Below are 27,654 nucleotides of genomic sequence, written 5' to 3' on the forward strand. Positions count from 1 at the left end.
AGAATTTGAAAAATGATGGATCCTTGTATACGTATAACTGAGTCACTCCGAGGTACACCAGAAACTAACACAACTCAGTCAATCAGCTACCCCCCAGTATGAAATAAGAATTAAAAAATTAAATCAATAAAGCTGGAGGTTAGAAGAGTGACTGAGCAAAGAAGCTGTTTAGGTAGAACATTCAGAAGGGAAGGTGGGATGTGCCTCAGATAACACTCATTTCCCAAACTGTCCAGCCCTAAAATAGGTCGCTCTCCATGCACGTAAATGTGTGTGAGGGTTCAGAAATTATGGAGCTTGCGGGGCTCAACCCTGAGTGTGCACTGGGGCCTTTTTCTGAACAGCCAGCTGTGAGCTTCAGGCAGCTCTTTCTACTCCCTGGCATCACGCCCTGTCGGGCCAGTGGGTCAAACATCCCTATAAGCTGATGGGAAGGGTATTTCTTTTCCATTCTGGTCCCAAAGGAGCCCAGGAGCCTGTTATTGTTTGAAAAAAAAAAGAATTAATTTTCTCCTCCAATGGCCTATATCTTCCAACTCATGACAATTTTAAAAGGCGATTTTTTTTAAAGCACTTGCACTTACAATGTTCACTGAAAATGTACAGGCAGGGAACGGGATTCACCCAGGATGCTCTCTTAATTCCATGTACAAGGAGAATTACATACTAAAATGTGGAGATCAAACTTGGCCACATCTGGACGAGACCAGGATTGCACGTCAAGATTCTGTAGACATTTTGCCTGATGAGGTGCTTTCACTAGATTAATGTAATTGCTCAGTAGGAAAACAGGCTCCTATTTGTAAGAACCTAATGATTAAATTTTATCAATTCTTTACACCACTTATGGCAGTTCTTTATATTCTTTTATAATTGATGCTTTCAAACTGTGGTGCTGGAGGAGACTCTTGAGAGTCCCTTGGACTTAAAGGAGATCAAGCCAGTCCATCCGAAAGGAAATCAACCCTGAATATTCATCGGAAGGACTGATGCTGAAGCTCCAATACTTTGGCCACCTGAGGTGAAGAGCCGACTCATTGAAAAAGACTCTGGTGCTGAAAAGATTGAAGGCAAAAGAAGAAGGGGACAACAGAGGATGAGGTGGTTAGATGGCATCGCTGGCTCAATGGACATGAATTTGAGCAAATCCTGACAGACAATGGAGGACAGAGGAGCCTGGCGTGCTGCAGCCTATGGGGTTGCAAAGAGTCGGACGCGACTTAGCAACTGAACATCATCAACAGGAACAACGACAGGAACAAAAGATTATCTGGAAAAAGCAACCTGAAGTGGATTACGTGACTTGTGAAAGCTTCTCTAAAATGAATGTGACACACACACAAATAAATACAACGAATTAACTGAATATCTTCAAAGGTGATCTTAGCAATGATCTCATTCTTCAGGGGAAGGTAGTGTATTCAGTTAGGCATCTTTCCGTGGTAATACTCACAGAGATATATTATACGGTTGTCCTCCAGGGGGTGTTAAGTCTTCAGCAAAGCCCCAGTGCTGCTGAAAGGCATTCGAATCCAGTTAGCACAGACAGGCAGACAATCTGGCTTCCTTCTCTCTGGGAGGCAGGCGTTCCAGGTCCCATACCCTGAATTTCACATCTCAGGAGCTGTGTGGATAGGACAGGACCCATAGGGCTTTCCATGGGCAGAGATGTGATTCTTGAAGGCCCCCAAATACTCTCATATGAGTTGGAGAAGGCCATGTGAGTCAAAACAGCAAAGGATCCCTCCTTCCTACTTAAACCCACAAAGGGCTATTTTTGCTGTTCTTTCTTAATTAAACCATTGCTTGGGAGTCTGCAAACCTCTAGGCCTCGGAAGCCAGCAACTTGAAGTAGTCAGGTCCACGACTGCAAAGCATACAGCGGGACGGCTGTGAGGTCCACAGGTGTCAACATCTGCAATACTGACAAGCTCCGGGATCCTGAATTAATTAGCTAAGCTCCCACATCTCTGATTCCTCATTCACAAAAGACTGCATCCCAGGGCCATGGGAGGATTAACCAGGACAACCCAGAGGAAGTGGCTGGTGTGCAGGCAGGGTCCCATAAACACTGTTAGTTGCTTTTATTCCAGAGTCTGGGTCCAGTGCTCATGATGTGGCCTCAATCGGTCTCTCGCCTCCCCCTACGCAGACCCTTTCATCCTCCCACCCCCCAACACACTGATCCCCAGTCCTCCCTCTGCTTCCCCACCTGCCGCACCATCTGAGATCTCACCCAGGTCTTGACGTTTAACTGCAGCTGAAACCATAGATACACAATTCCCTCCTCTAAGAACCAGATGAGATTTCTCCTATCTCTGAACAATATCAGGGACACAACGTCTTGATGCAGAGGTGTGTGTGTCTGTCAAATGTGTGGAACTGGACGCTTAACACAGGTGCGTTTTTTTAAAACGCTAAGTTGTACCTCTATCAACCAACCGAGTCAGAACACAATGAGAAGACCTCAGTCTCTGGGGACAGGGAGGCTTGGCTCAAGCTCTGATACTTTCTCCTTGGCAGGACACTGGGCCTCTCACACACACAGCTTCCTCCTCTGCAGATGGGGTGGCTGTCACTTTCTCCTCTAGGAGTGAGGGTTTAGAGGTACAGTGTACATGCACGCTCCTCTGCTCAGCCGTGTCCAACTCTTTGCAACCCTGTGGACTGTAACCTGCCGGGCTCCTCTGTCCATGGGATTCTCCAGGCAAAAGTACTGAAGTGGGTCGCCATACCCTCCTCCAGGGGATCTTCCCCACCCAGGGATCAAACCCTCATCTCCTGGGTCTCCTATATTACAGGTGGATTCTTTACCTCTAAGCCACCAGGGAAGCCCTGGAGCCATAGTAACAGTAGGCAAATGCTTGGCACCAGGCTTGCAAGTTGATGTTTACATGCTTACTAGGACCTTCCTTTTTGGCACAGGCATTTCTATGCTGGTCAGAGACCTCTGTTCGCCACAAGGTACTCTTGAGGACAGAATATGTGTGGGCTTTTTCTTTCCCATGTGTCTAGCAGAGAGTAGACATGGGTGTGTTTAGCTAAACACACTGACTTTTAGGTACCAAACACTTAGAAGCATCAGAATGTAAGGCTCTGCAGGATGTCACGCTACGTACTATCACGCGGGTTTGCTAAGCCTGCCTCTTTTGAAGTCTGACAGACACTTTACTTGGCTGATAACTCAGCTATGGCTCCCCAGTGTACAGTAGAACTTAATAACACATCTCTCCTTGGGATTGCTCTTTAGGTTCACACGGGTTGTCTGTTTTTCTCTTTAAAGCAATGGAATGACCGCAGAGTTTTCTGGACCAATAAGTCAGTCTCTTTTTCATGATTCAAAGTTAGGCTTTTATTTGGTTTCAAATTAAAAAAATAAATTTCATTATTAAATAGTGAGATGGATCTAACTGAGGTTCAGAGAAGTAGCCGACTCAGGAATATACCGCCAGGGGTACAACTCAGGGGTGGATGGCCTAAAACGAAGATGAGTTGTTAGGTTGTCATGTTTGTTCAAAGTTCGACAGTGGCATAATTCAAAGGAGACGGAGATACAAAGTTTCAAACGTTTACAATGGATGAGAGAAGTAAACCAGCTTATTCTACTGCAATCCCAAACGGGTTCCCCGGCCGATGCCAGGCAGCTGGACGCTACACCACCGTGCTGACGTCGTCGGGTTCGTCGGCTTTCTTCTGCCTGCTCGGCAGGGACTTCAAGTACTCGAGGTGTCTCCGCGCGTCCTCCTGGTTCTGCCTCACATAGTACACCACGTAGGAGATGACCATGGTGAACCAGCCGAACATGGTGACCAGCATGGCGTAATCAGTCGTTTTTTTGGGGAGGTTACAAAGGTCGGCGTCATTGGCAGCGTTGAGGAACGGCCTCCCTGCGTGCTCGTCCAGCACGGAGGTCTTGCAGATCACGCTGTGGGCCGTCTCGTGGTTGGAGACCATGCTTCGTAGGACCTGCTGGAGCGTACAGTCACAGTGCCAGGGGTTGTTGGCAATCCTGGCCCTGGCCTTCAGGTTATTGAAGGCGTTTTTGTGCACGCTCTGGATCCGGTTGTCAGACAAGTCCAGAGTCTGCAGAGTTTCCGCGACTCCCTTGAAGGCGTGCTCGTCGATAAACTCGATGCCATTTTTGGACAGGTTGAGGACTCTTAGCTGATGGAGGTCCTTAAAAATCTCATTGGGGATGGATGTGATCTGATTGGAGTCCAGGTACAAGAGGACCGTTTCAGGCGGAAGATCTCTAGGTATTTCCTTGAGATTCGCATTGCTACAGGTGACATTTAGACCCCCAGAGGAAGAACAGAGACAGCCCTTGGGACACATACTGGCGGAATGGAAGCACAGTATCATAAGAACAAAACTTTGGAGGAGGAGACACATGGAGAGGGAGCGCGTTAACCACAGGTCCACCAGATTCATGCTGGAATGTCAGCATAATCACAAGCCCAAGCCTCATCTACTCCGACACGCACGTGTGCTCACGGTCCCGGCCCTGCCCACACTGTTGGTCTCCTTCCGGCGTGGTCCAAAGGGCTGCTACTCACACACGCATCTCTTCATCATGCCTGTCCTTGCGTGGGCACCTAAAAGGAAGAAAGCAGATGCAATGAGCTCTTTTGCAAACGCGGGGGGTGGGGTGGGGTGGGTGCATCACAATGAAACAGGCATCTGGCATTTTATGTGGGCAGGAGAGCTTGTTACGCAGGTAATTTCCATCAGCACCACTGGGAGTTATCTGCGTAATCGGAGTCTCTGCTCAAATCCCAGGTGCTGGGGGAGCGGAAGGTCAACAAACGACATTTCCAAGTGACGTCGCCTTGGTGTTCCTGGTGCGGAATCTGAGCAAACGGTCCAGATTCCTCTCCTGTCCACTGGCCTTCGCCCCATCCTGCGCCCTTCCTAAAGTCGACAGCAACCAGACGGAGTCACCCGTCTCCCTCCTCCTGCAAGAGGCGTCAATGCGACCGAGCCCTTCACGGGGCAGCAACGAGAAATCACCCTGATACTGCACAGCGATGACCGTAGATAACAACGGCTTTCGTGGCTTTTGAATGGCTGTCCAATTTGGAGTATGTTCCCTAAAGAAACCCCTTACTTGGATTATGGATGGGATGAACGGGTACATCCCAACCTTCCCAGCACAGTGTTTCCAGGGACCTCCAGCCTGGAATCGCCAAAGGAGCTGCCTCCCTCGGGACCTCTGGGGACTACACCCCACCCGGAAGGATGTCCTTACCTGAATTTCCAAAGGATTCTCTTTGTTTTCTAAACAATGTAGCCCTTCTCCAATAGATCTTTGAATATGACACACAGATCCCAGTCTTCTTTTTTTAGTATAAAAAGAGTTTTAAGAAATACTAGCCTCTTATATGTAAGTCAAATCATTAAGCCGTGCACCTTAAACTTATACAGTGCCGTATAAAATTATGTCAGTAAAGCTGGGGGTGGGGGGTGGGGACCGATATAATTAGCAGCCAAAGAAATGCAACTGTAAAATGAGCTATGAATATTTTTCTTCTATCGATACAATTTTTAAAAATACCATCTGTATGCCCATAAGAACAGAATAATACGGCATGCTCGTTAACACATATTTTGAGAATATGTTTTGGAAAGAAATTTGGCAATATCTATTGAGAACATTAAATTTTACATATATATGTGTGTGTGTGTGTATATATCTTTTGATATTGTAATTTTCTTTCAAGTAATCTATTCTAGGGAAATGTTCTAAAATAAAAATGTAACGTCCCCCCCCAAAAGAAATACTAGCCTCTAAGTCTTCCTCAATACCCTATTCTTTTCTTGTGTGTGTGTGTGTGTGTGTGTGCGTGTATATGATCATTTATATATATAAAATCATATTTATTTGCTTTGTCCCTCAGTCATGTCCAACTCTTTGCGACCCCACGGACTGTACCCCACCAGGCTGCTCTGTCCATGGGATTTTTCCGGCAAGAATACTGGAGTGGGTTGCCATTTCCTTCTCCAGGGGATCTCTCTGACCCAGGAATTAAACCCATGTCTCCTGTGTCTCCTGCACTGGCAGGCAGATTCTTCACTGCTGAGCTACTGGGGAAGCATTATATATATATGTATATAATATACGTACACATCCCCTGGAGAAGGAAAAGGCTACCCACTCCAGTATTCTGGCCTAGAGAATTCTGTAGACTGTATAGTCCATGGGGTTGCAAAGAGTCGGACATGACTGAGTGCCTTTCACATTTCACATATATATATATTTCCTGTTGAGCTGTGGTTGGAAAAAGGCCTAAGAAATTGCAAAGCTTTAGTGATGTGAGCAAGGTTATGAACTTACGCCAAAATAGAGATGTGACCAAGTTTACACTTGAAACCGCTCTCCCATGTAAAGAGGACAGGCACTCTCGCAGACGGGGGAAGCGGCCCTCAGGCAGACTCTGTGCCTTGCCCACGGTCACAGAGCTCATGAATGGTACAGACGGCGGTCAAGCCAAAGCCTTTGTTCTGACTGGTGAGTCTCACAGTTCCTCTCACTACCCCTGCAGCTCTTCCCCGATTCCATCTGCTCCACGGGGACAAACAAGATCCAGGCACTGCTGCGGCGTCTGATGCTGTTACGTTGCGGCTCAGTCCCACGCGGAGGACCCCATGAGCCCCAGGGAGGGGCCTCCCTGCCCTGTGGAGGGAACCCGTGCCTGAGTTCAGAGGATTCTCTCTCAGGATCTAAGGAACCAGCAGAAGGTTCATCCCTCTTACAGCCGTGAGCAACAAAAGACTCTGCAAACTTGTCTTTTCTAAAGATCCCAGATGGATAAATAGAGAGGAAAATGACTCCAAATGTTACCAAACTCACAGAAAAGAAGATTAATGTGAGCTGAAAACATAACGAACTGGGCTGTTCATCATGGAAAAAAAAAATCAGATTAGCAACAGCAGAATGAAATGAATGTGCTTTTGGAATCTCGAGTCCCTCAAATGCCAGAGAGGCTGGAGCTGAACCCCGAGGCTGACTAAGTCATCCGTCAACAGCTCGTTTCATCTGCAGTGTAGGTTCACCTCCCTCCCATGTTTTCCTTCCTGCAAACCTTCATCGCGGGGCACTTGGGGACTGTAGTGATTGCTTAGATGGGGGAGAAAAGACATAAAAGGAAGGCACTGGAGGCAACATCAGAGAAGGAGGGGGTGGCAGAGGACAAGGCTGCTGGACGGAGGAGAGGAGATAGAGAAATGAGTGTGAACACAGAAATGAGAGTTTCCTGTCCTCAAGCAACTTCCACCAGTTGAGTTTGTGCCACCTCCACCTGCCTAAATCCTGTGAAACGGTGCAAAGCCTCCTCTGGAGGACACTCACATCTCTCCAGAGACCGAGTCCATCTGGAGAAAAGTGTTCTCTAATTTAGACCACGGGCTTCCCAGGTGGTGGTAAAGAACCTGTCCACCAAAGCAGGAGACTCGGGTTTGATCCCGGGTCGGGAAGATCTCCTGGAGAAGGAAATGGCAACCCGCTCCAATATTCTTGCCTGGGCTACACAGTCCATGTGGCTGCAAAAGAGTCAGACACGACTTCAGTGACTCGACAACAACAACAATTTCGACTCTAAGCCCTGTGAGGGCAGGGACTTGTTTCTGCCTCACGTAGACATAATAACAAACAATTAAGAAGTAAACAGAGCACTGAGTTTGTATTTCAGCTTTCATCCTTATGAGCACTGTGCTCGTGGGCAAGTTATCAACCTCTCCAAACCTCACTCCCCTTCTCCTCATACAGAGATTATAAAAGCATCTGATGACAATGTTGACATGAGAATTGTATTAGATAATCCACGCCAAGCATTTAGCACAATGCATAGTAGGGAGCAAGCACTCAACACCTGTTAGCTATAGTTATTATTACTATTATTCCAGAAGCATTTCCAACTCCTAGCATAGTGCTACATAAATATCTATCATTGTATGAATGAATCTGAAATATTCAGCAATCTAGCTGTGCTTTTTCTTCCCTACGGTAATTATTTTCATTATTTTGACACATAAACATCGGCTCGTCAAATGTCTGTTGGTTTTACATGTCAAAACAGTAGCCTCTTGTTACTGGCAAAATCACAAGTGTAGACTCCTCCTTGAAGAATAGAACTTTTTCTCAGCACACATCTCTAGACTTAGTCATTGTTCCTCCAGAAAGGTCAGTCCAGTGGTCACGGTCACAGACGAGAGACGGTTAGGACGAATATTCTCAATATCAGAGTAGGGTTTGACTTGAGATGAAATCCTTCATGCCCTAAATGGTCCACTATACACAGGATGGAATGCCTGTTGGGAGTATAAATCCTGCATATTCCTTGCATTCAAAGAGGTTGGACTCAAAACTATTTCATTTTCTCTTTGTGATTTACAAAAAGGGGATGGAATCTTCTGGGGTTGGCTAAATCGTGTTGCTGCAACAGCCTCTAGAGCCGTCACCCTCACACAGGACTTTGAAGTGACAACAGACGCAGAATGCAGAGACGTCCAAAGACACCGCATCAAGGTTACCTCCAGCAGGGAGGACAGAAGAACTGTCTCTCCGCTCTGTCGTGCTGATTGACTGTTTTCCAAAGGGATTATCAGCTTGGCATCGCCTGCAAGTACTGGTTAGCTAAACAGCGATTCCCAGGAAGAGAAGCCGTGGGGAGCTGTGTCTCTCAGAGTAAAAACCGGGCATTCTGCAGACACCAGGGCTTCTCCACCAGAGGGCAGAGCTAAGGAGGCGCCTAAATGCCCTCCTGTTCTGACCCCGACAGGTCTAACAACAAACTCAGAGTAGCTAACAAGCCATCCTTCTGCAGGGGGGAGAGGGGAGGAATGCCTCCTTGCTAACTTCCGAATGAGCGAGTGGAACATAAAGGAGCCCTGGGGTCACCTTGGTGGGTGACAGGGCACAGCGGCACCCCACCTGCCCTCTCGAGACGGAAGAGGACCCAGCAAGGGGACAGCCCAGATGCAACAGCATCGCTTCTGCCTCCTAAGTTCCCCTTCGCATTTCCAGCTCATTACTTCTGCCCTATGCTCACCCCCTCACTCCCTTCCAATATGTCTGGGGCCACGAGGACGCTACAGGACTTCTGGGTGTGCTGTCAGGTCTGAGCTGCGGCCCCAAAGAGGACCGTTTTACCCCTAGACCCGAGCCTGGCTCCCATGGCCCTGTCACACGAGTCTCCTTCCTCCCCTCTGGCCGTACCTCTGGGCTTGCAGAACTCCCCCGGCCAGGGCTCGAACACGTGCCCCTGCAGTGGGAGTGCAGTCTTAACCACTGGACAGTCAGGCAAGTCCCCTATCACACAAGTTTCTGAGCTGCAGTGATTAATGCTGGAATCGGGTGGCAATCCTCAAATACCGCTTCCAGAAAGAAAAGGAAAAAAGGAATCAGCAGCCTAGTAAGTAGGAAGGCAGTTCTTTCAGTGGCTGATTAAACACTCTGTCTTGCATGGAAGCAACCTAAGTGTCCATCGACAGAGGAATAGATAAGGATGTGGCACATACATAAAATGGAATATTAGTGTTTTTAGTGTTAGCTGCTCAGTCGTGTCCAGCTCTTTGACCCTGTGGACTGCACCCTGCCAGGCTCCTCTGTCCATGGGATTATACAGGCAAGGATACTTGAATAGTTCACCATTTCCATCTCCAAGGGGTCTTCCTGACCTAGGGATTGAACCTGGGGCTCCTGCATTGCAGGTGGATTCTCTACTGACTGAGCTACCAGGAAGCCCCTATAATGGTATATTAACTAGCCATTAAAAAGAATGAGATAATGCCACTTGCAGCAATATGGATGGACTTAAAGATTGACATACTGGGTGGAGTTAAGTCAGAGAAGGAGACTTCCCTTAAGTGTGGAATCTGAAAAGAAATGATACAAGTGAACTTATTTACCAAACAGAAACAGACTCACAGATTTAGAGAAGGAACTTACGGTTGCTGGGGAAAAGGATGGGGGAAAGGGGCAATCAGGGAGTTTGGGATGGAAAGTACACGCTACTGTATTTAAGTCGGAGAACCAACAAGGACCTGCTGTATAGACAGGGAGCTCTGCTCAATGTCATGTGGCAGCCTGGACAGGAAGGGAGCTTGGGGGAGAGTGGATGCAGGCATGTGGATGGCTGAGTCCCTCCACTGTTCATCTGCAGCTATCATAGTATTGCTAATTGGCTATACCCCAACATGGCAGCCTGGACGGGAGGGGAGCTTGGGGGAGAGTGGATGCAGGCATGTGGATGGCTGAGTCCCTCCATTGTTCATCTGGAGCTATCATAATATTGCTAATTGGCTATACCCCAATACGGCAGCCTGGACGGGAGGGGAGCTTGGGGGAGAGTGGATGCAGGTGTGTGGATGGCTGAGTCCCTCCACTGTTCATCTGGAGCTATCATAGTATTGCTAATTGGCTATACCCCAATACGGCAGCCTGGGCGAGAGGGGAGCTTGGGGGAGAGTGGATGCAGGTGTGTGGATGGCTGAGTCCCTCCACTGCTCATCTGCAGCTATCATAGTATTGCTAATTGGCTATACCCCAACATGGCAGCCTGGACGGGAGGGGAGCTTGGGGGAGAGTGGATGCAGGTATGTGGATGGCTGAGTCCCTCCACTGTTCATCTGCAGCTATCATAGTATTGCTAATTGGCTATACCCCAATACGGCAGCCTGGACGGGAGGGGAGCTTGGGGGAGAGTGGATGCAGGTATGTGGATGGCTGAGTCCCTCCACTGTTCATCTGCAGCTATCATAGTATTGCTAATTGGCTATACCCCAATACGGCAGCCTGGACGGGAGGGGAGCTTGGGGGAGAGTGGATGCAGGTATGTGGATGGCTGAGTCCCTCCACTGTTCATCTGCAGCTCTCATAGTGTTGCTAATTGGCTATACCCCAATACGGCAGCCTGGACGGGAGGGGAGCTTGGGGGAGAGTGGATGCAGGTATGTGGATGGCTGAGTCTCTTTGCTGCTCACCTGAAACCACCACAATATTGTTAATCGGCTAAGCCCCAATATAAAATAAAGACCTAAAAAAAAAAAAAAAACCAAAAAACAAACAAACAAAAAAACAGGGGACTGTATAACCCAGACATGACCAGTTTGCTTTCCCTTTTCTTTTAACTCCCCGAAGCGTCCCATCTTAGACAAAAATATAGCTCAGCTTTGGTGTAACTTAATTATCTAAGTTTAAATACAGACTATCACGTATTTGTGACCTTGGTCAAACCTTTCTGTGCATTTAAATTCTTTGTCTAAAATTCTGGCGTAATAGGGGACTTCTCTGGTGGTCCAGTGGTTAGGAAATTACATACTGATTTCTTTATTTGCTCAAATTTTCTGTCAACTAAGTTGTCGCCCAGTCTAATGTCCAAACACATGTCTGGTGTACATTGTTATATGTGTGGACCCTCTATAAGTGGTTGGGCTTTTGTGTTCTTTACTGTATAGAATACATTAGTGTAGGGTCTTTATTTCAAGTCCAAAACATTAGGAAGCAAGTGAAAAAGCAGTGGTGATATAGCTGGTACTAGTGTACTTTACAAGGTGCTGTCCTGTAAGATTAGAAATGTTTATTTTTTTAATTTTTTAATGTATTATTTGTGCAAAAAGTATTATAAGTCCATTACAGAATAGTACTATATAGTTGATTGTGTTAGTCGGGTACATAGGCTAACTTTGATGGACTCATGAACAAATTGGACTTGTGAACGCGCTCTTGGAAAGGAACTCGTTCATTTGCTAGGGACTTACTGTATATCCTGGCCCCTCCATTTCCTCTCCAGAGCATTTCTTTGGAGCTACTGAGAGGCTGTCTCTCTTGGGCTATAGTCCTCAGTAAGGTCCCGGAACAAAGCTTATCTGGACACTTAAAAAAAATTTTTTTTTCCAGTCAGCACTAATAAATAAACAACACTTTGTTTTTTGAACCCAGCATCTCTCTCTCTGGGTGCTAAATAAAGAATAAAGATAAGGTTATGTCTTCCCTGACATCTGTGTTCATTATTCATCATGCTGCAAGGTTATAGGAAGCCCGAGTGGGGACCCATCCGTCTCAGATTCTTTCTGCTTCTCCGTTCTCATTACTTCCCACTAAGTGCCTAAGGCATTGACAATAGCAAGAGCTTTGCAAACTCTTAACACACAATCTACACAAATGTAGGCTCCCAAAGACATGCCAAGGCCCAGAGGCAACTTGAAAACTGCTTTTAGAAAGCATTATCCAGGCCGGATTCAGTTGCATTCCTGACTGGGATGGATGACTGTAACCACTAAAAGAAAAAAAAAAACAAAAAAAACTTATCATAGTCAATGACTTGGTGGGGAAACTACAGGATTCAGACCTAAACTCAAGGAAATGAAAACACCAATTTCAATAGACACAGTACCTCAGTGTTCGCCACATTATTTACAATAACCAAGATATGCAAACAACCTAAATGTCCATTAACACTTGAATAAAGAATGGATAAAGAAAATGTGGCATATGTGTAGACAATGAAACACTATCAGCCATAAGAAAAAACGAAATCTTGCCTTTTCCAACAACATAGATGAACCTGGAAGATATTATGCTTAGTGAAGTAAGTCAGAGAAAGACAAATACTGTATATTTTCACCTATATGTGGAATCCAAAATGTGTAGAAACAAGCAACTGTGTACAATAAAACAAAAACAGTGTCACAGATACAGAAGACAAACTAGAGGTTAACAGAGGGAAGAGGCATGGGAAAAGAGGAAAATAGGGAAAGAGGATTAAGAGGCAACAAACTACTAAGTATTAAAAAAACAAGATGCAAAAGGATGAAATGCATAGCACAGGGAAGGCAGCCAATGTTTTATGACTTTAAATGGAATATAATCTATCAAAGTACAGAATCATTACAGTGTATACCTGAAACTAATATAATACTGCAAATCAACTAAATGTAACTATAAGTGATGATGGAAGTTAACTACACTTATTGTAGCAATTTTTTTGCAATATATACAATATTGAATCAACCTTGTATACTTGAAACTAATATACCATTATATATAATTACATTTAATAAAAGATGTCAAACAAATATTAAGTGAAAATGTATATATATGATCCCCTCTATGTAAAACAAAAGAGAACACTCTACACAGACACACACACAGAGAGACACACACACACACATTTGTGTAATTAAAACATTGTGGAAGAACATATAAAAAATGGATAGTAGTCTTATCTTTAAAGCATGGTTCCAGAGCAGATGGTATGGAGAATTTTAACTTTTTATCTTATAATCTTCTCTACTATTACAATTTTTGCCATGAGCACAATCATAGGATTAACTAGGTAAGAAAAAAGGGGTTGGTCTGTAGGTACTGATTGACAAGCTATTTTCTGTTAGGAGTTACAGAAAGTACAAAAGTATGCAAGACATGGTGTCTCTTCTGACCAGTTGAGTCACCCTAAAAAGTCGCTTAAACTTTCTTAGATGAGGGTACAGCACACCATAAGCCTGAGGTTAGATAAAACCAGGGTCAACTCTCAGTTTGGGTACCAGCTGGGAGATCTTGGGAAAACGAAGCAACTGTTTGGAGGCTAAGGTTTCTCAGCCATGAATAAGAATAACACCTATTTCACAGGCTTCATATATGGTTGTAATGGTGCCGCTCTCATAGCAGATTCTGGAGAAGGCGATGGCACACCACTCCAGTACTCTTGCCTGGAGAATCCCATGGACGGAGGAGCCTGGTAGGCTGCAGTTCGTGGGGTCGCTGAGTCAGACACGTCTGAGTGACTTCACTTTCCCTTTTCACTTTCCTGCATTGGAGAAGGAAATGGCACCTCACTCCAGTGTTCTTGCCTAGAGAATCCCAGGGACGGGGGAGCCTGGTGGGCTGCGTCTATGGGGTCGCACAGAGTCGGACACGACTGAAGTGATTAGCAGCAGCAGCAGCAGCATAGCAGATGCCTGACAAAATATTACTGACCCTGAACACACCTTCAAAGGCATCATAGTCACGTTCAGATTTCCCAAGGCTTCTGTGGAATACCGTCTGCAAGTTGCAGTCACGTAAGTCTGAGAAACGCTCTCTTTGAGAGTTATAATGGTCATCAGCCTATTTAAGGTTCTGAGAAATGACAGCAAAGGAACCTATTAACTCAGAATTATCCAAACATACTTGGCCCCCCTGCCAAAGGCCTCTGGTGCCCTGTAATTTTTATAGCATAACCACCCACGGAATATGATACTTGGTAAGTTCAGATCTAACTAAAGAACATTTAATATTATCTCTACTATTTCTCCTCCTACTTCATCCAAATATTCTGAAGGAAAACGAGGTGACATGCTTTGCAAATGAGAATTCAATTTGTCACTTGATCCTTCTCAGGCCAAATAATATTACCATACAGAAATAATCACCACCAACAATTCATAACATTCATTGCAGGTAGAGATGAAAAAATGACTAATCTATAGTTATCACAAAGGATCAGTTTGTTTAATGAAGGAAATATGTCAATGAAAACTTACATGCCCATAAATAAATTGCAACAAGTGGGATATTACTATGTTTCAATTTTAGGCTCTCCGATTTCCTCATCCTGCCTCAGGCACCACTTTTATTTCTGAAACAATCATTAATAACATGATCCTTAAGGGCTTTGAAGACCTTGCGCATGTGTGCTCAGATGTGTCCGACTCTGGGTGACCTCATGGATTGTAGCCTGTCAGGCTCCTCTGTCCATGAGATTCCCCAGGTAAGCATACTGCAGTCGGTAGACATTTCTTTCTCCAGGAGAGCTTCCCAACGCAAGGATGGAACCTGCGTCTCCTGCATCAGCAGGCGGGTTATTTACCACTAGTATCAGCAGGGAAGACCCTTGAAAACCTTAGAGAGTGGTAACTCCAAGAGAAGGCTTTGGAGTTAGCCATATCTAAGCTTCTAAAGACCCTTGCTCCTTGGAAGGAAAGTTATGACCAACCTAGATAGCATATTAAAAAGCAGAGACATTACTTTGCCAACAAAGTTCCGTCTCATCAAGGCTATGGTTTTTCCAGTGGTCATGTATGGATTTGAGAGTTGGGCCATGAAGAAAGCTGAGTGCTGAAGAATTGATGCTTTTGAACTGTGGCGTTGGAGATGACCTTTGAGAGTCCCGTGGACTGCAAGGAGATCCAACCAGTCCATCTTAAAGGAGATCAGTCCTGGGTGTTCATTGGAAGGACTGATGCTGAAGCTGAAACTCCAATACTTTGACCACCTCATGCGAAGAGCTGACTCATTGGAAAAGACCCTGATGCTGGGAGGGATCGGGGGCAGGAGGAGAAGGGGACGACAGAGATGAGATGGCTGGATGGCATCACCGACTCGATGGGTATGAGTTTGCGTAAACTCTGGGAGTTGGTGATGGACAGGGAGGCCTGGCGTGCTGTGATTCATGGGGTCACAAAGAGTCGGACGTGGCTTAGCGATTGAACTAAACTGAACTGAACTGAACTGAAGCTTCTAACTTTGACATTCAATCACTTGCATGTGTGCTAAGTCACTTTAGTTGTGTCCGACTCTTTGTGACCCTGTTGGCTGTAGCCTGCCAGCCTCCTCTGTCCATGGGATTCTCCAGGCAAGGATAATGGAGTGGCAAATAGTTATTAAACATATACAGTTACAACTCTTATTAACCCATATCTCAACAGGATTGGATTTTAAGAAATGTGAATATGAGAAATAGAATATTTAGACTATGGTTTTAAGAAAAGTTTTTATAAATGGTACATTTCATTTGCCTTCTCAAAATTTATATCCTCTTTCTCATGCAACTTACTGACACAAAGTGACAACTTTATGCATATTTCTACTGGAAGCTGTAATTAAATTGGAACTTTTCAAATTAGGGAAACTGAATTTTCAGAGTAATTTCTTATAATTGCATCCAATTCTTGGAAAGTTGTATTTTTATTATTTAAAATGAATAAATCTGAGCTCCTGGGGAAAAAAAAAAGAAGTGGCCTTAGGATTTGCTTTGATCGCAGATGAAGCAGAAGTTATATTTTGCCTGTTCTAAACCTCAGCCTTTTCAAGAGTTGGCATGTGCTCTTGCCTTTGCTCTTGGAATCTCCCCAGCCACCACGGCCAGCACGCTGGGTAGTGAGTGATCCTATGAAGGGAAGGCCTACTGTCCCAGCCTAGACCCAGCCACACTCCTGACATGTGGAAAACCCAAACCAGAGCATCAGAGCCAACTATCAGAGCCGCGGGTGGCCACAGGCTCATGAGTGAGCCCACCTTAGACCAGAGGACCATCCAGTTACTCGTGAACTTGTACGCAATGCCACCAGGTTTGGGGACACTATTACCTCAAAAAAGCTAGCTGATACACATAACCATTTAACAGTTTAAAAAATTAATATATTTATGTTAATAACCACAAGGCCCGATTGATACTTAACAGATTCACACCAACAGCTATTAGAAAAAATGCTTCTTAAAGTCTGATAGAAACCTCATTCAAGAAGGTTGTAATGGCTCAGTGCTGAAGGGCATTAGCAGTTACATTATCAGTAGAAACCAAACCATTTAACTCTATCTACTGACCATGAGTGTCAATAATGTTCCAAACTGCTATGGCATCCCCCAAGTAGCTCAGGAAAGCCAATATGTAGATGAAGGACATTCATTCAAGACCAAGATCAAATCTGGATAATACATTTTAAATACTGTTTGCTTCCATATCCCTGGTGCCTATGGCTCAGCATCCAGAGTGGGGTCAGAGCTCTGTCTGTGCAGCCGGGAGCAGGTGCTCGGGGGTCAGACTGCGTCTGACACGGAGTCCCAGCTCCATCCATGACCTTGGCTTGCCTCAGTCTCCTCCTGTATAAACAAAGATCACAGCAGAAGCTATACTTCTTCTATTTGTGGGTGCGTGCTAAGTCGCTTCAGTCATGTCCGTCTCTTTGTGACCCCATGGACTATAGTCTGCCAGGATCCTCTGTCCATGGGATTCTCCAGGCAAGAATACTGCAGTAGGTTACCAGACCCTTCTCCAGAGGATCTTCCAACCCAGGGGTCGAATCCAGGTCTCCCGCACTGGCAGGCAGATTTTTTTTTACCACCGAGCCACCTGGGAAACCCTCTTCCATTTGTAGTGAGGGTTAAAAGAGATCATTTAGGTGAAGCACTTGAAACAGTATGTGGCACTAAGCCAGTAAATGTTAGTTATTTCTGTTTGTTGAGCGATTTCTGTTTGACGCATACTCTTGGAGACAGGGCTTCGAAAGCCATCATCCAAACAGAGACAAATATCAAAGAGACAACGACAGGGAAAACCAAGTTTCTAGAGATTCAATGAAGAATGTTTTTCTGAGTGTTCCTTGTACTACCTTTATTTTTGCAACTTTTTAAACATTTGAAATTATTTCCAAATAAGTTTTGAAGAACTTAAAAAACATATGTTAAGAGTGTCACATACAGATATGAAACTCATACTATATGCATACCATTGGCTGAATTTTTCACTTTACCAATAGTTTCCCACGTTATTACAAAATCTTTCAATCTATCATTTTTATTTTTTTAATATTTTTATTGTGGTAAAAGTCACACAATATAAAACACGCGATTTTAACTGCATTTAACCGTACAGTTCAGTGGCACTAGGTACATTCACATTGTTGTGCAATTCTCCCCATCATCCGTCTCCTGAATTTTTCACCTTCCTAAACTGAAACTCTGTCCTCATTAAACAGCAACTCCTCACCCGGGCTCTGGAATCTACCAATGAACTTTCTGACTCTGAATTTGACTATTCTAGGTACCTCGTATAAGTGGAAACAAACAGTACCTGTCTGTATTTAATGTATATTGGAATGCATGTTTAAGTTAACTTAATATATGTCCTACAAACAGAGCATGCCTCCTTTTTTCCCCCGGTGCTATGCAGTAGGTTCTCATTAGTTATCTATTATATACACAGTAATGTATATATGTCAATCCTAATCTCAGGGAAGAATTTAAGAATTTCATCACGTCTTAGCAACTGTGATGAAAGAGAACTGAAATAAACAGTATTTTATTAATTCAGGCGCTATGACCAGCATGCAGTTACTCTGAGGTCCTCACCTGTGGTTTTGTCTGCAAAAGGTGTCCATCAAATGAAACCTGCTCTCCATTGCAGAGACCTGAAGGTAGAACCCTGAGGGAAGGTTTTCTCCAATTTCATTTCGGCCACTCACCCACCAGCACGCCTGCCCAGACCTGTGACTTTACACAAAGTGTCACTGAGTAATCCAGGCTGATAACCTGAGGCTGTGACATCTGGACCCTGATTTCATTTGCATCCAAATTATCCTTCCTTCTAGAATCTCACAATTTTTCCTTTCCTGAATGCGTGTGTGTCAAACCAAGTGGAACTGCTACCCCTCCAACCTGCTAGCAGGAAACAAGTAGTGGATGAATTATCCTGAACCCTCATGTGATTTGCCTTCAATTTCAGACTGATTCTTCATTCCACTAAGGACCCTAACGTACACTGCCAAATTTCATCTTCTCGGTGAAATTACATGGGGGATCATGTAAGATCAAAATTTCCTCACTGATTTTATCCTGTGATACATGTTTTTCAAAACGCTGTGTCCTCTACTGTATAGCACAGGGAACACTGCTCAATACTCTGTAACAACCTATATGGGAAAGGTATCTGAGAAAGAATGGATACAGGTATATGAATAGCTGAATCACTTTGCTGTGCCCCGGAAATTGACACAACATTGTAAGTGATACTACACTCCCTTTTTTAAAAAATTAGATAAATAAATATGCTAGCATGCTAATATGCACTAATTAAGTATGCTAATAAACAAATATGCTAATATACATTAAAAGAAAACCAAACTTATGTCTTTCTTAGAGAAGAAGATGGAAAGACAAGTAATATCTGAAGAATTATAAAGCCACACAGAAAACCTGCTTGGATACTACTGATAACAATTTAATTCAAGCCGAAGGATCCTCAGACAGGCAGTCTCCTGTTCATGAAATTATGCCCTTGGGTGAAGGAGGCTGTGCTTTTAGATTAATGGCTTGGGTCTAGTCTAGAGTTGTTCTCACCTCTTCCTGTTCTCCACCCGAGTTCTTTATCTTCTCAGTGAAACATAGGCTTCTTCCCCCCAAACTTCCTTTTACGTAAGGAAACTCAACAAAACAAAAAAAGGAAATCAGAACTGAGGTTTCCATACTACGCATTTCACTGAAAGTCCATAGGGAGCTGTGGGGCCCTGTGCTGGCTTGACTTTCCTCTGGGAATCACCCGGAAAAATTAACAGGTATCCAGGGACTTAGCTTTTGTCAACAACCAACCAAATAAAACTTTCCAAACTCACTTAATTGTCTGCAGGATGCAGTAAGACTTCCTCAACGCCTCGCTCAGCCGTAAGATGCCAATTGAAATAAAACTGAATGTGTATTCTCCATCCCAGCATGTACTCTCTCTTGGGGAAGAAACCAGCCAGGTAAGATAAGTAAAAAACAGTAAGAATTGGTCCAGGTGAAGATAAGAAAGTCAGGCAGAGGAGAGAGCCACTCCCAGAAAAAGATAACAAATTCCCATTTCTGTCTCCTCTGAAGGCTTGCACAGTTTTTAAAACGTAAATCACCAGAATATTAAGAAGCAGTCACAAGCTTGATTGCCCACTGGATAGTTTCAGAAGCTGTGACCAAATTATTGTTCAGTTGCTAAGTCCTGTGTGACTGTGACCCCATGAACTACAGCACACCAGACCCCTCTGTCCTTCACCATCTCCCAGAGTTTGCTCAAACTCATGCCCATTGAGTCGATGACGCTATCTAACCATTTCATCTTCTAGAGCCACCCCTTTCGCCTGTGACCAAGTTGCCTATGTATTAAAGCAAGTCTTATACACAATCAGCTCCAGTAACCACTGGTCAAGAGAAAGTGCGTTGTTTTTAGACCACTTTGGTGTTTTGCGTCATCTCAGGATGTGATAATGGGAGAAACATGAGTCTGGGCTGGGCTCCCGGCTCCCTGACTAGGGACACTTGATTTAAGTATGAGGACATCATTCTCCCTGCTGCCCCGCCACGACCCACATCCCACGCACTTCTTTCCACCTCAGCAGTTCCTAAAGTAACAGGTAGGAGGGGTGGACAGGATGGTCGTGAGCAGCCCCAGGGCTGACTCAGGGTCAGGGACCCAGGAGGTGCTCAGGACTTTCTTGCTCAATGCAGGGCTGAATGGCTGAAAACAAAGCAGACGTTTCTCAAGAGCCAAAGAGCCTGACAGGGTGCAGGCGTGCCCCCTCTCTTTCATCTAGATGGTAGCCAAGAAACCAAGAAGAGAGAGCGCCACTAATGGTGACCTGCCTCTCACGCAGTCAGGACCCAGATCAACGCAGGGAGCCTTTCACATTGAGAAAATGAAGATGACAGCGTCCAGTTCAAGAAAACCAACATCTAGCAGGATCAGTAGGATGATGCCCAGGCATGGCCAGGTGGGCTCACTGTGTTTAACACGCTGAGATGGGTCCCAGTCTCTCAGACTCTGTGTCATCAAGCCAGTGACATTGGCCTGGCCCATGAGATTCAGAAACACATAGTCAAAACAAGAAGGTAAAATATTTATGGGGAACCCACTCCAATTTCCTTGCCTGGAAAATTCCATGGATGAAGGAGCCTGGCAGGCTACAGTCCATGGGGTTGAAAAGAGCTAGACACAACTGAGCAACTTCACTTCACTTCACTTTTAGAAGCAGAGAGGGGCCTCTCTGGTGGCTGAGTGGTAAAGAATCCATTTGGGTTTGACCCCTGGGTCAGGAAGATCCCTTGGAGAAGGAAATGGCAACCCACTCCAGTGTTCTTGCCTCGAAAATCCCATGGGCAGGGGAACCTGGCGGGCCACAGTCCAAGAGGTCCCAAAAGAGTCAGACACGACTTAGCGACTAAACAGCAACACGACAAGTGGCAGAGACAGACTGAACCTGCACCAAGTGGACTTTTCACTTTAATTGTGCAGCATTTCCCTCTCTGCCTGTCCTCTGTCTCAGCTCATCATCGACCCTTAAGGAGAGGGAGCGTCTATGAGTCTATAAGGCCTCCCTTGTGCTTAGCTGCAGGGAGCTCTCTGGAGGCGAGGCTGTCCTGGCAGGACTCCAACACCGAGGGCTCTTCAGTGTTGGAAAGAGATGGCACTCATCTCGTGATGGGGAAGCCGAGGCCTTGACCACATGAAGAGCTGGCTCTTCTGTTATCCAGGTAGTAGACTCTCATCTCTTTGGGCATCCAGGTAGGTCTGTTCCAATTGATTAACAATTACCTATGATCGGGACCGTGCTTGCCTTTCTGTAGGCAGAACTAGGAGAGAGTGGTTGAAAGTCTGCTCTAAGCAGGGATGATGGGGATGGTTTGGAAAAGGTCATGATTCTCTTCTGGTGCAGGCAAATATGCCCTTACGAGGTGGGACTTTCCATCTGAACAAAGAAACAGCAAGCACCCCTCCCTCTGTGGCCCTTTATTTACAAGATATGTCTGTGGAAATGACCCAAATGTCCATCGGCAGAAGAATGGATACCAGAATATGTGGTATGTATATACAGTGGAATACTAATTAGCCATCAAAAAGAACGAAATTTAAAAAGAAAAAGAATGAAATAATGCCATTTGCAGCAACATGGATGAACCTAGAGGTGATCATATTAAGTGAAATAAGTCAGACAGAGAAAGACAATATCATATCATATCACTTATATGTAGACTCTAAAGTAGGACACAAAGGAACCTATCTGTGGACCAGAAACAGAATCATGGACACAGAGAACAGTCTGGTGGTCGCCGAGGGGGAAGGGAGTTGGAGGAGGTGTGGAGTGGGAGGTTGGGGTTAGCACATGTTAGTTGTTACATATAGAGAATGGATAAACAACAAGGTCCTACTATATAGCAGCGAGAACTATATGCAATATCCCAGGATACACCATAATGGAAAAGAATAACTGAGTCACTTTGCTGCACAGCAGAAATTAACATGTTGTAAGTCTACTATGCTTCAATAAAAAAATAAAACACATTAAATGTATATCTGTTATCCTCCACAGGGGATCTCATCTGTTATCTGCTGACCTGAGAAGGGTTGTCGCCTGGGTGTCTGGCTGTGGACATGTTCATAAAGGTCTCTTTTCTCTTAATTTATCATAAAACTTCCATGTTAAGTCTTCCCAGGTGCACGTGAGGTCCCTGAGCCTTTTTCTGAGATGACCAAGGTGGAAGCTTCAGAGAGGCGTGTTTATAATGTCAACAAAGGAAGTGCTCACAGACAGCATTCCCTGAGGCCACCGTGGGGATGTCTCCTTGTTTGGAGGCTCTGCCCCTTGGCCACAGGCAATGCTGCTGCTGCTGCTGCTTCGGGAGGTGGAGGAGCCTCGGGCTAATGTCTGATGAGTCAGACTCTGGATTCTTCCAATCCCTGGGTTCTCTCTCTCTCTCTTTCATCCGTCTCCTGGGTCCCGGGTCATTTTCACCACTTATTATCACCAGCACCAGAAGGAAGGTGGAGGAAATGAAGGGAGATGAAATTCAAATGAATCAGTCCTGCCACTTGTTCGCAGTTCAGCTCGCGAGCGTACAGTGGGGAGGCGGCGGCTGCTCTTCTGTGGGTTCCGAGTCTCTGAGTTATTCCTGTGCCCCTTGCTGCCAGGCAATATGAGGGGGCTGGATGCAAATGAGCTGTGGGACAGAAGCAGGGAGGCGGGGGGAAGCTCACTCCAGCAGCAACTTCTTCAAAGGGAAGGGAAAGGATGTCACAGAGAGTAGCCCGAGTTTTATTAAACAAGCTCATGTTTGGACTCATCTTATTCCCTCAGAAGCAGAGGGAAAGGGATGCACAGACCACACTGACAGCAATTATCATGCAGAAGATGCCCTGATTGTCATAGCAACAAACAGAAAGTATTCTGCAAAGAGTATGCCGAGGATGGCAAAAACAGACACAAGGAGGGACGGTATGAAAACCCGAAAGAAGAAGGAAAGGAGAACAAACACAGGAGTATCTCTGACCCCACCATCACTGACACAGGTGGGGTGCAGGCGAGGGCGGGAAGCTGGAGTGGCGGGCGTGACCTCGCCTCTCCGAGCTCATGTGAGGGGAAGGGACTGGACCCTGGTTCCCAGTGTCCTGTCCTGCTCTGGAGTGGACTCTGCGATGTGCCACCCACAAGGCCCTGCAAGGCAGAGCTTACGTAATAGGAAGGGCTTGTTCCAGCTATCGGGATGCTGGCGGGGAGAACCCCTTTCAGGGACTGTCTCCAAAGCAGAATCACTTTGCCTCCCAGGAAGAAGCTACACCCAATGACTGACCAGGGAAGGGGAGAAAGTCCTGGCCACACTGGACCATTCTGGGACAGCTCTGAGCTGCTGCGGGGGGGGCTGAGGCCATCTCAAGGCTCTGCATCACAGCGTAACTTCTTCCTTTCTCCAGTCCATCCCGTCCCATCCACCAACGCCGATCCCAAGTGTACTACTTCTGAATAAACCTCTTGTTTGCAGAGTCCCATTTCTGGTCTTCTCCCCTGAAAGCTTGACAAGGGATCATCCTGCCTGGGGTGTACAGTTAATAATTTTTTTTTTTTCCTGAGCTAAAGATTCACTCTTGGTTATGATATAGGTATATACAAGAGAAGCTATGAAACTCATCCAAGAAGAAACGTAAGCTGAGGAGGTGGGAGATGCAAGAGAAAAAAGGCTGTGCGTGAGCTGAGCGGGAATAAGACAACGAGACTGGGCTTCAAACTGAACATTAACGGAAGCAGCAGAAGGGACCCTAAGGAATAGGGAACACCAAGAAGTCAGAAGCGCATCACTCAGCAAACGTTATGGCACCCAGATCAGGCCCAAGCTTGCGGGAGGCGGGCAGCGAAGGGGTCCAGAGTGGGGCTCCGCTGGGGAGGTAAGGGGTGGGGTTCGGATGACTCCTATACCACTGCTGAGTCCACTAGTGGGCAAGTGACCATCTGGGGCTAAATCTAAGAAGCGGGTGCTTTCTATTTGGGGGAACTTTTGGCAATACAATCTGAAGAGAATGTTTGCCACCAGAAGAAGGGGTCATAACATCGAGACTGGACTAAATGATCCTTGCCACCAAATGGCATCAGACAGAGCCTTTAGACCCCAGGTCTGAGGGCAATAAAGCGAGAAACAGCTTGATGAATGGAGACTCATGAAACCAAGGTCTCCTTGAATTCTACCATAGGAGGCGTTAAGCAATCGAACTGCAATTACCATACGGCAAAAAATAGGATAGTATGTAGCTATTTTAAAAAACAAGAAGAATACACACAAACATTCACCAATATACATACAAATACACACACACACACACACACACGGGCTTCCCTTGTGACTCATCTGGTAAAGAATCCGACTGCAATGCGGAAGACTTGGGTTTGATCCCTGGGTTGGGAAGATCCCCTGGAGAAGGGAAAGGCTACCCAATTCAGTATTCTGGCCTGGAGAATTCCATAAACTGTATAGTCTGTGGGGTCACATAGAGTCAGACATGATTGAGTGACTTTCATAAACACACAAACAATACACACACACACACACACAAATATATTTATAAAGTCTACCACATCTTAATATCAGAAGAAAAAAGCCAGTTGTCTAATTCATGCAGTAAGCAAATACATCTGTGGCATCATTTACTACATCTGATAATCTTAATCATCACTCACGTTTAAAATGCATAAACACCTCTGGAAGAATTTACAACTGTCAATTGCATCCCCATTTTCCAGGTGAAGAAATCGAGACCCAGAGATGTTCATTAATCTGCCGAAGGTCACAGAGTTAGTAACTAGCTAACGGAGGATTTGAACTGGTGCAGAAACCCTGCAGGTCACGTCTTTCTCTCCCCCTTTCCCTCTCTCTTAATATCTGGGGGTGTGTGTGCATGCGTGTGTGTGCAAGCTCTGTCTCCCTCACCACCACCCTGCAGCTGGCCCTGCAAAGAGGAAGTATAGTGACACCACCTACGTCTGTCTGAGAGCCTCGGGTTAGCAGGTGCCTTGACGGAGGTGTGGTTGTCATTATGGTGCCTCAGAAAATCTTCAGTGCTGCTTGGCAGAGGGGGTGGGCTGTACTTCCCCCACCGCCCAACACACCCACTTTGAAGTTAGCTGTAGCCGTGTGATCACTTTGGCTGATGAATTCTGAGCAGAACTTAGGTCAGTTTTAAGGACCCTTTTAATCTCCTCCTCCGTCTTCCTGGGTCTGTAAGTAACTCAGAAAAGGCAGATCCTGTCACTAACACACTGGACGCACAGCAGGAATGAGAATTAACCGGGGGTTGAGCCCACACTCTCGGCAGTGAAAGCTTGGAGTCCTAACTAACTGGACTGCCAGGCAACTCCCCAACTTTTGTACTTTGAAGCCACTGAGACCTGGGGATCACTTATTACTGCAGCATTACCAAGCCCATCTCCACCATTCCACAGATAAAGAAACTAAGGTTCAGAGAGGTTTCATGATTTGTCCACGGACACACAGTAGTGAGATGGGAAGCCCTCTGACAAGCAGCAATTGAACAGCAAGATCGTTTTAGGAAGCAAACACCACACACACACACACACACACACACACACACACACACGAACCCCAGCAAAGTCAAGAAGGCCAGAGGGAACGCTGGAGCCGCTGCAAATATTCCAGTGTGTGTGGGTGGAATGGATTGATGCCGACTGGGCAAAATCTGGGTTCTGAATTCCACAGGACTATTAAGTTCACTCTGGACTATTAAATATGTTTACAGAAGGTCAGTAAGAAAGATGGAGCAAAGGACTGGAAATTGTCAGAAAAGAGACACAGAAGTGTAAACAGAGACACAGCTCATGTCAAGCTCAAGGCCAAGACAGCATCTAGATTTTCCACCAGCAAGGCCCAATTTCTGACCTTGGCTGGTCCTTTAAATGCCGTGTAGGTTGACTCTCTGACTTGATGCCATGGCAACCAGCTCGACTGACCAGTTCCACGCAATCTGCTTTCACCTTTGGCTCCTTGGCCACTCTCACAAAATGCAAAGCTTCACAGAGAGGGCTTGAACTTTTTTATTTTTTAAATGAAGGATAATTGCTTTACAGAAATTTGTTGTTTTCTGCTAAACCTCAACATGAATCAGCCACAGGTATACATGTATCAAAACTTTATTTTTTAAAGGGTGGGAAGAGGGAGGCTTCCAAAGGAATTGTTCATCCATGATCCTACTGAATAAGTGAGGCAAACTGTCTAACCTGGCTGATTCACCAGCAGAAGTGGGATGAGATGCACCAGCTAGAAGGAGCCTGAGGAAACACTGAGAGGTTGGAGCCATGTGGTCGGAGGACCAGCCTCCGTCAGACTTCACCACGACTGAGACCCCAAACAGCCCGCGCCGAGATGTGTCTGGCAAGCTGTCCTGGAGGTAAGAACAGAGGTTTATTCCTCAGGAATTCTGTTCGCAGGTATTTCAGGAAAAGTGGGCATCCCAGCTCTGTAAAATAAGCAGGAAAGTGGGAAAGAAACTGCCTGTCAGACAGGAGATGTGGGTTCAATCCCGGGGTTCGGGAAGATCCCCTGGAGAAGGAAGTGGCAACCCACTCCAGTATTCTTGCCTGGATAATCCCATGAACAGAGGAGCCTGGTCTGTCCCACAGACAGACTGTAGCCTGGGCTACAGTCCATGGGCCCACAAAAGAGTCGGACACGACTTAGAGGCTAATAGCAGCAGAAGCACCAAAGGAATCCTGAGTGACTTCTCTCTTGGCCCAGAAGAACTGAGGACCACTGGGCTGGACAGGGTGGTAGAAGCGACCAGGAAGCTTTCCAGCGAATCCCTTGGACTGCGAGGAGATCTAACCAGTCAGTTCTAAAGGAAATCAGTCCTGAATATTCATTGGAAGGCCTGAGGCTGAAGCTCCAAAACTTCGGCCCCCTGATGTGGAAAGCCAGTGTTTGCCATGCCCCTATTATAGGTGCGACCTGACCTGCTGTCCCCTTCGTGTATGGGTCCAGGGAAACCTCATAACCTCATGAGTTTCCCTCTCCCAGATCTTGACCTTTCTGAACCTCCTCCCATTCTCCAAAGGGGCAGCTGACTCCTCAGCATGCCTTGGAACTCAGCATGACTAGAATATAAAAGATCTCAGAATTGCCTGTCCAGGTTTAACTGGTATGGTGTATATATATATATATATATGTGTGTGTGTGTGTGTGTGTGTGTGTGTGTGTGTGTGTGTGTGTGTGTAATGCAACCGGAATTGTTTTAGTCTGCCATTTTTAATGCATGTGGCAGAATGCTCGTGTAGAGAAACACAGCATGCCAATTAGGTAACCTGAGATCTTGCATCGTTTGGGGTAAACACAAAGGCTAAGTGAAACAGGAAATAATTGACATAGAAGGAGGAAAAATAGCACTCTTTTGACACTGATGTTCTGTGGGTGGACACCACGTGCAACTGCAGTGGAAAGGAGTAGACCCACCCAAGGGGGACAGTGACGCTCCTGGTATGACCACCTAAGGCGGGGTGTTGCAGGGGCCCAGGGAGCAAACAACGCCCCACCAAAGGGAGCGTCTGGTTTTTCTCCAGGCTGGGGACAGTCTTTCTGGGGGCACTTGGCCAAGAAGCGTA

General features: G+C 45.8%; 1 protein-coding gene across 4 annotated transcripts in view; it reads right to left on the reverse strand.

Moving 5' to 3' along the window:
* Positions 1–3,336: 3,336 nt before the first annotated feature.
* LRRC3B (leucine rich repeat containing 3B) overlaps positions 3,337–27,654 on the reverse strand; it is a 95,815-nt gene continuing 71,497 nt past the window's right edge. For all 4 annotated transcript variants that reach the window (XM_065946978.1, XM_065946981.1, XM_065946979.1 and 1 more), the window contains one exon: positions 3,337–4,595. In XM_065946978.1, coding sequence (XP_065803050.1) covers positions 3,652–4,431 — 780 coding nt within the window. In that variant the 5' untranslated portion in view covers positions 4,432–4,595 and the 3' untranslated portion in view covers positions 3,337–3,651. The remainder of the gene's footprint in view (positions 4,596–27,654) is intronic.

Source organism: Muntiacus reevesi, chromosome 10 (genome assembly GCF_963930625.1).
Source record: "Muntiacus reevesi chromosome 10, mMunRee1.1, whole genome shotgun sequence".
Classification (NCBI taxonomy): Eukaryota; Metazoa; Chordata; class Mammalia; order Artiodactyla; family Cervidae; genus Muntiacus; species Muntiacus reevesi.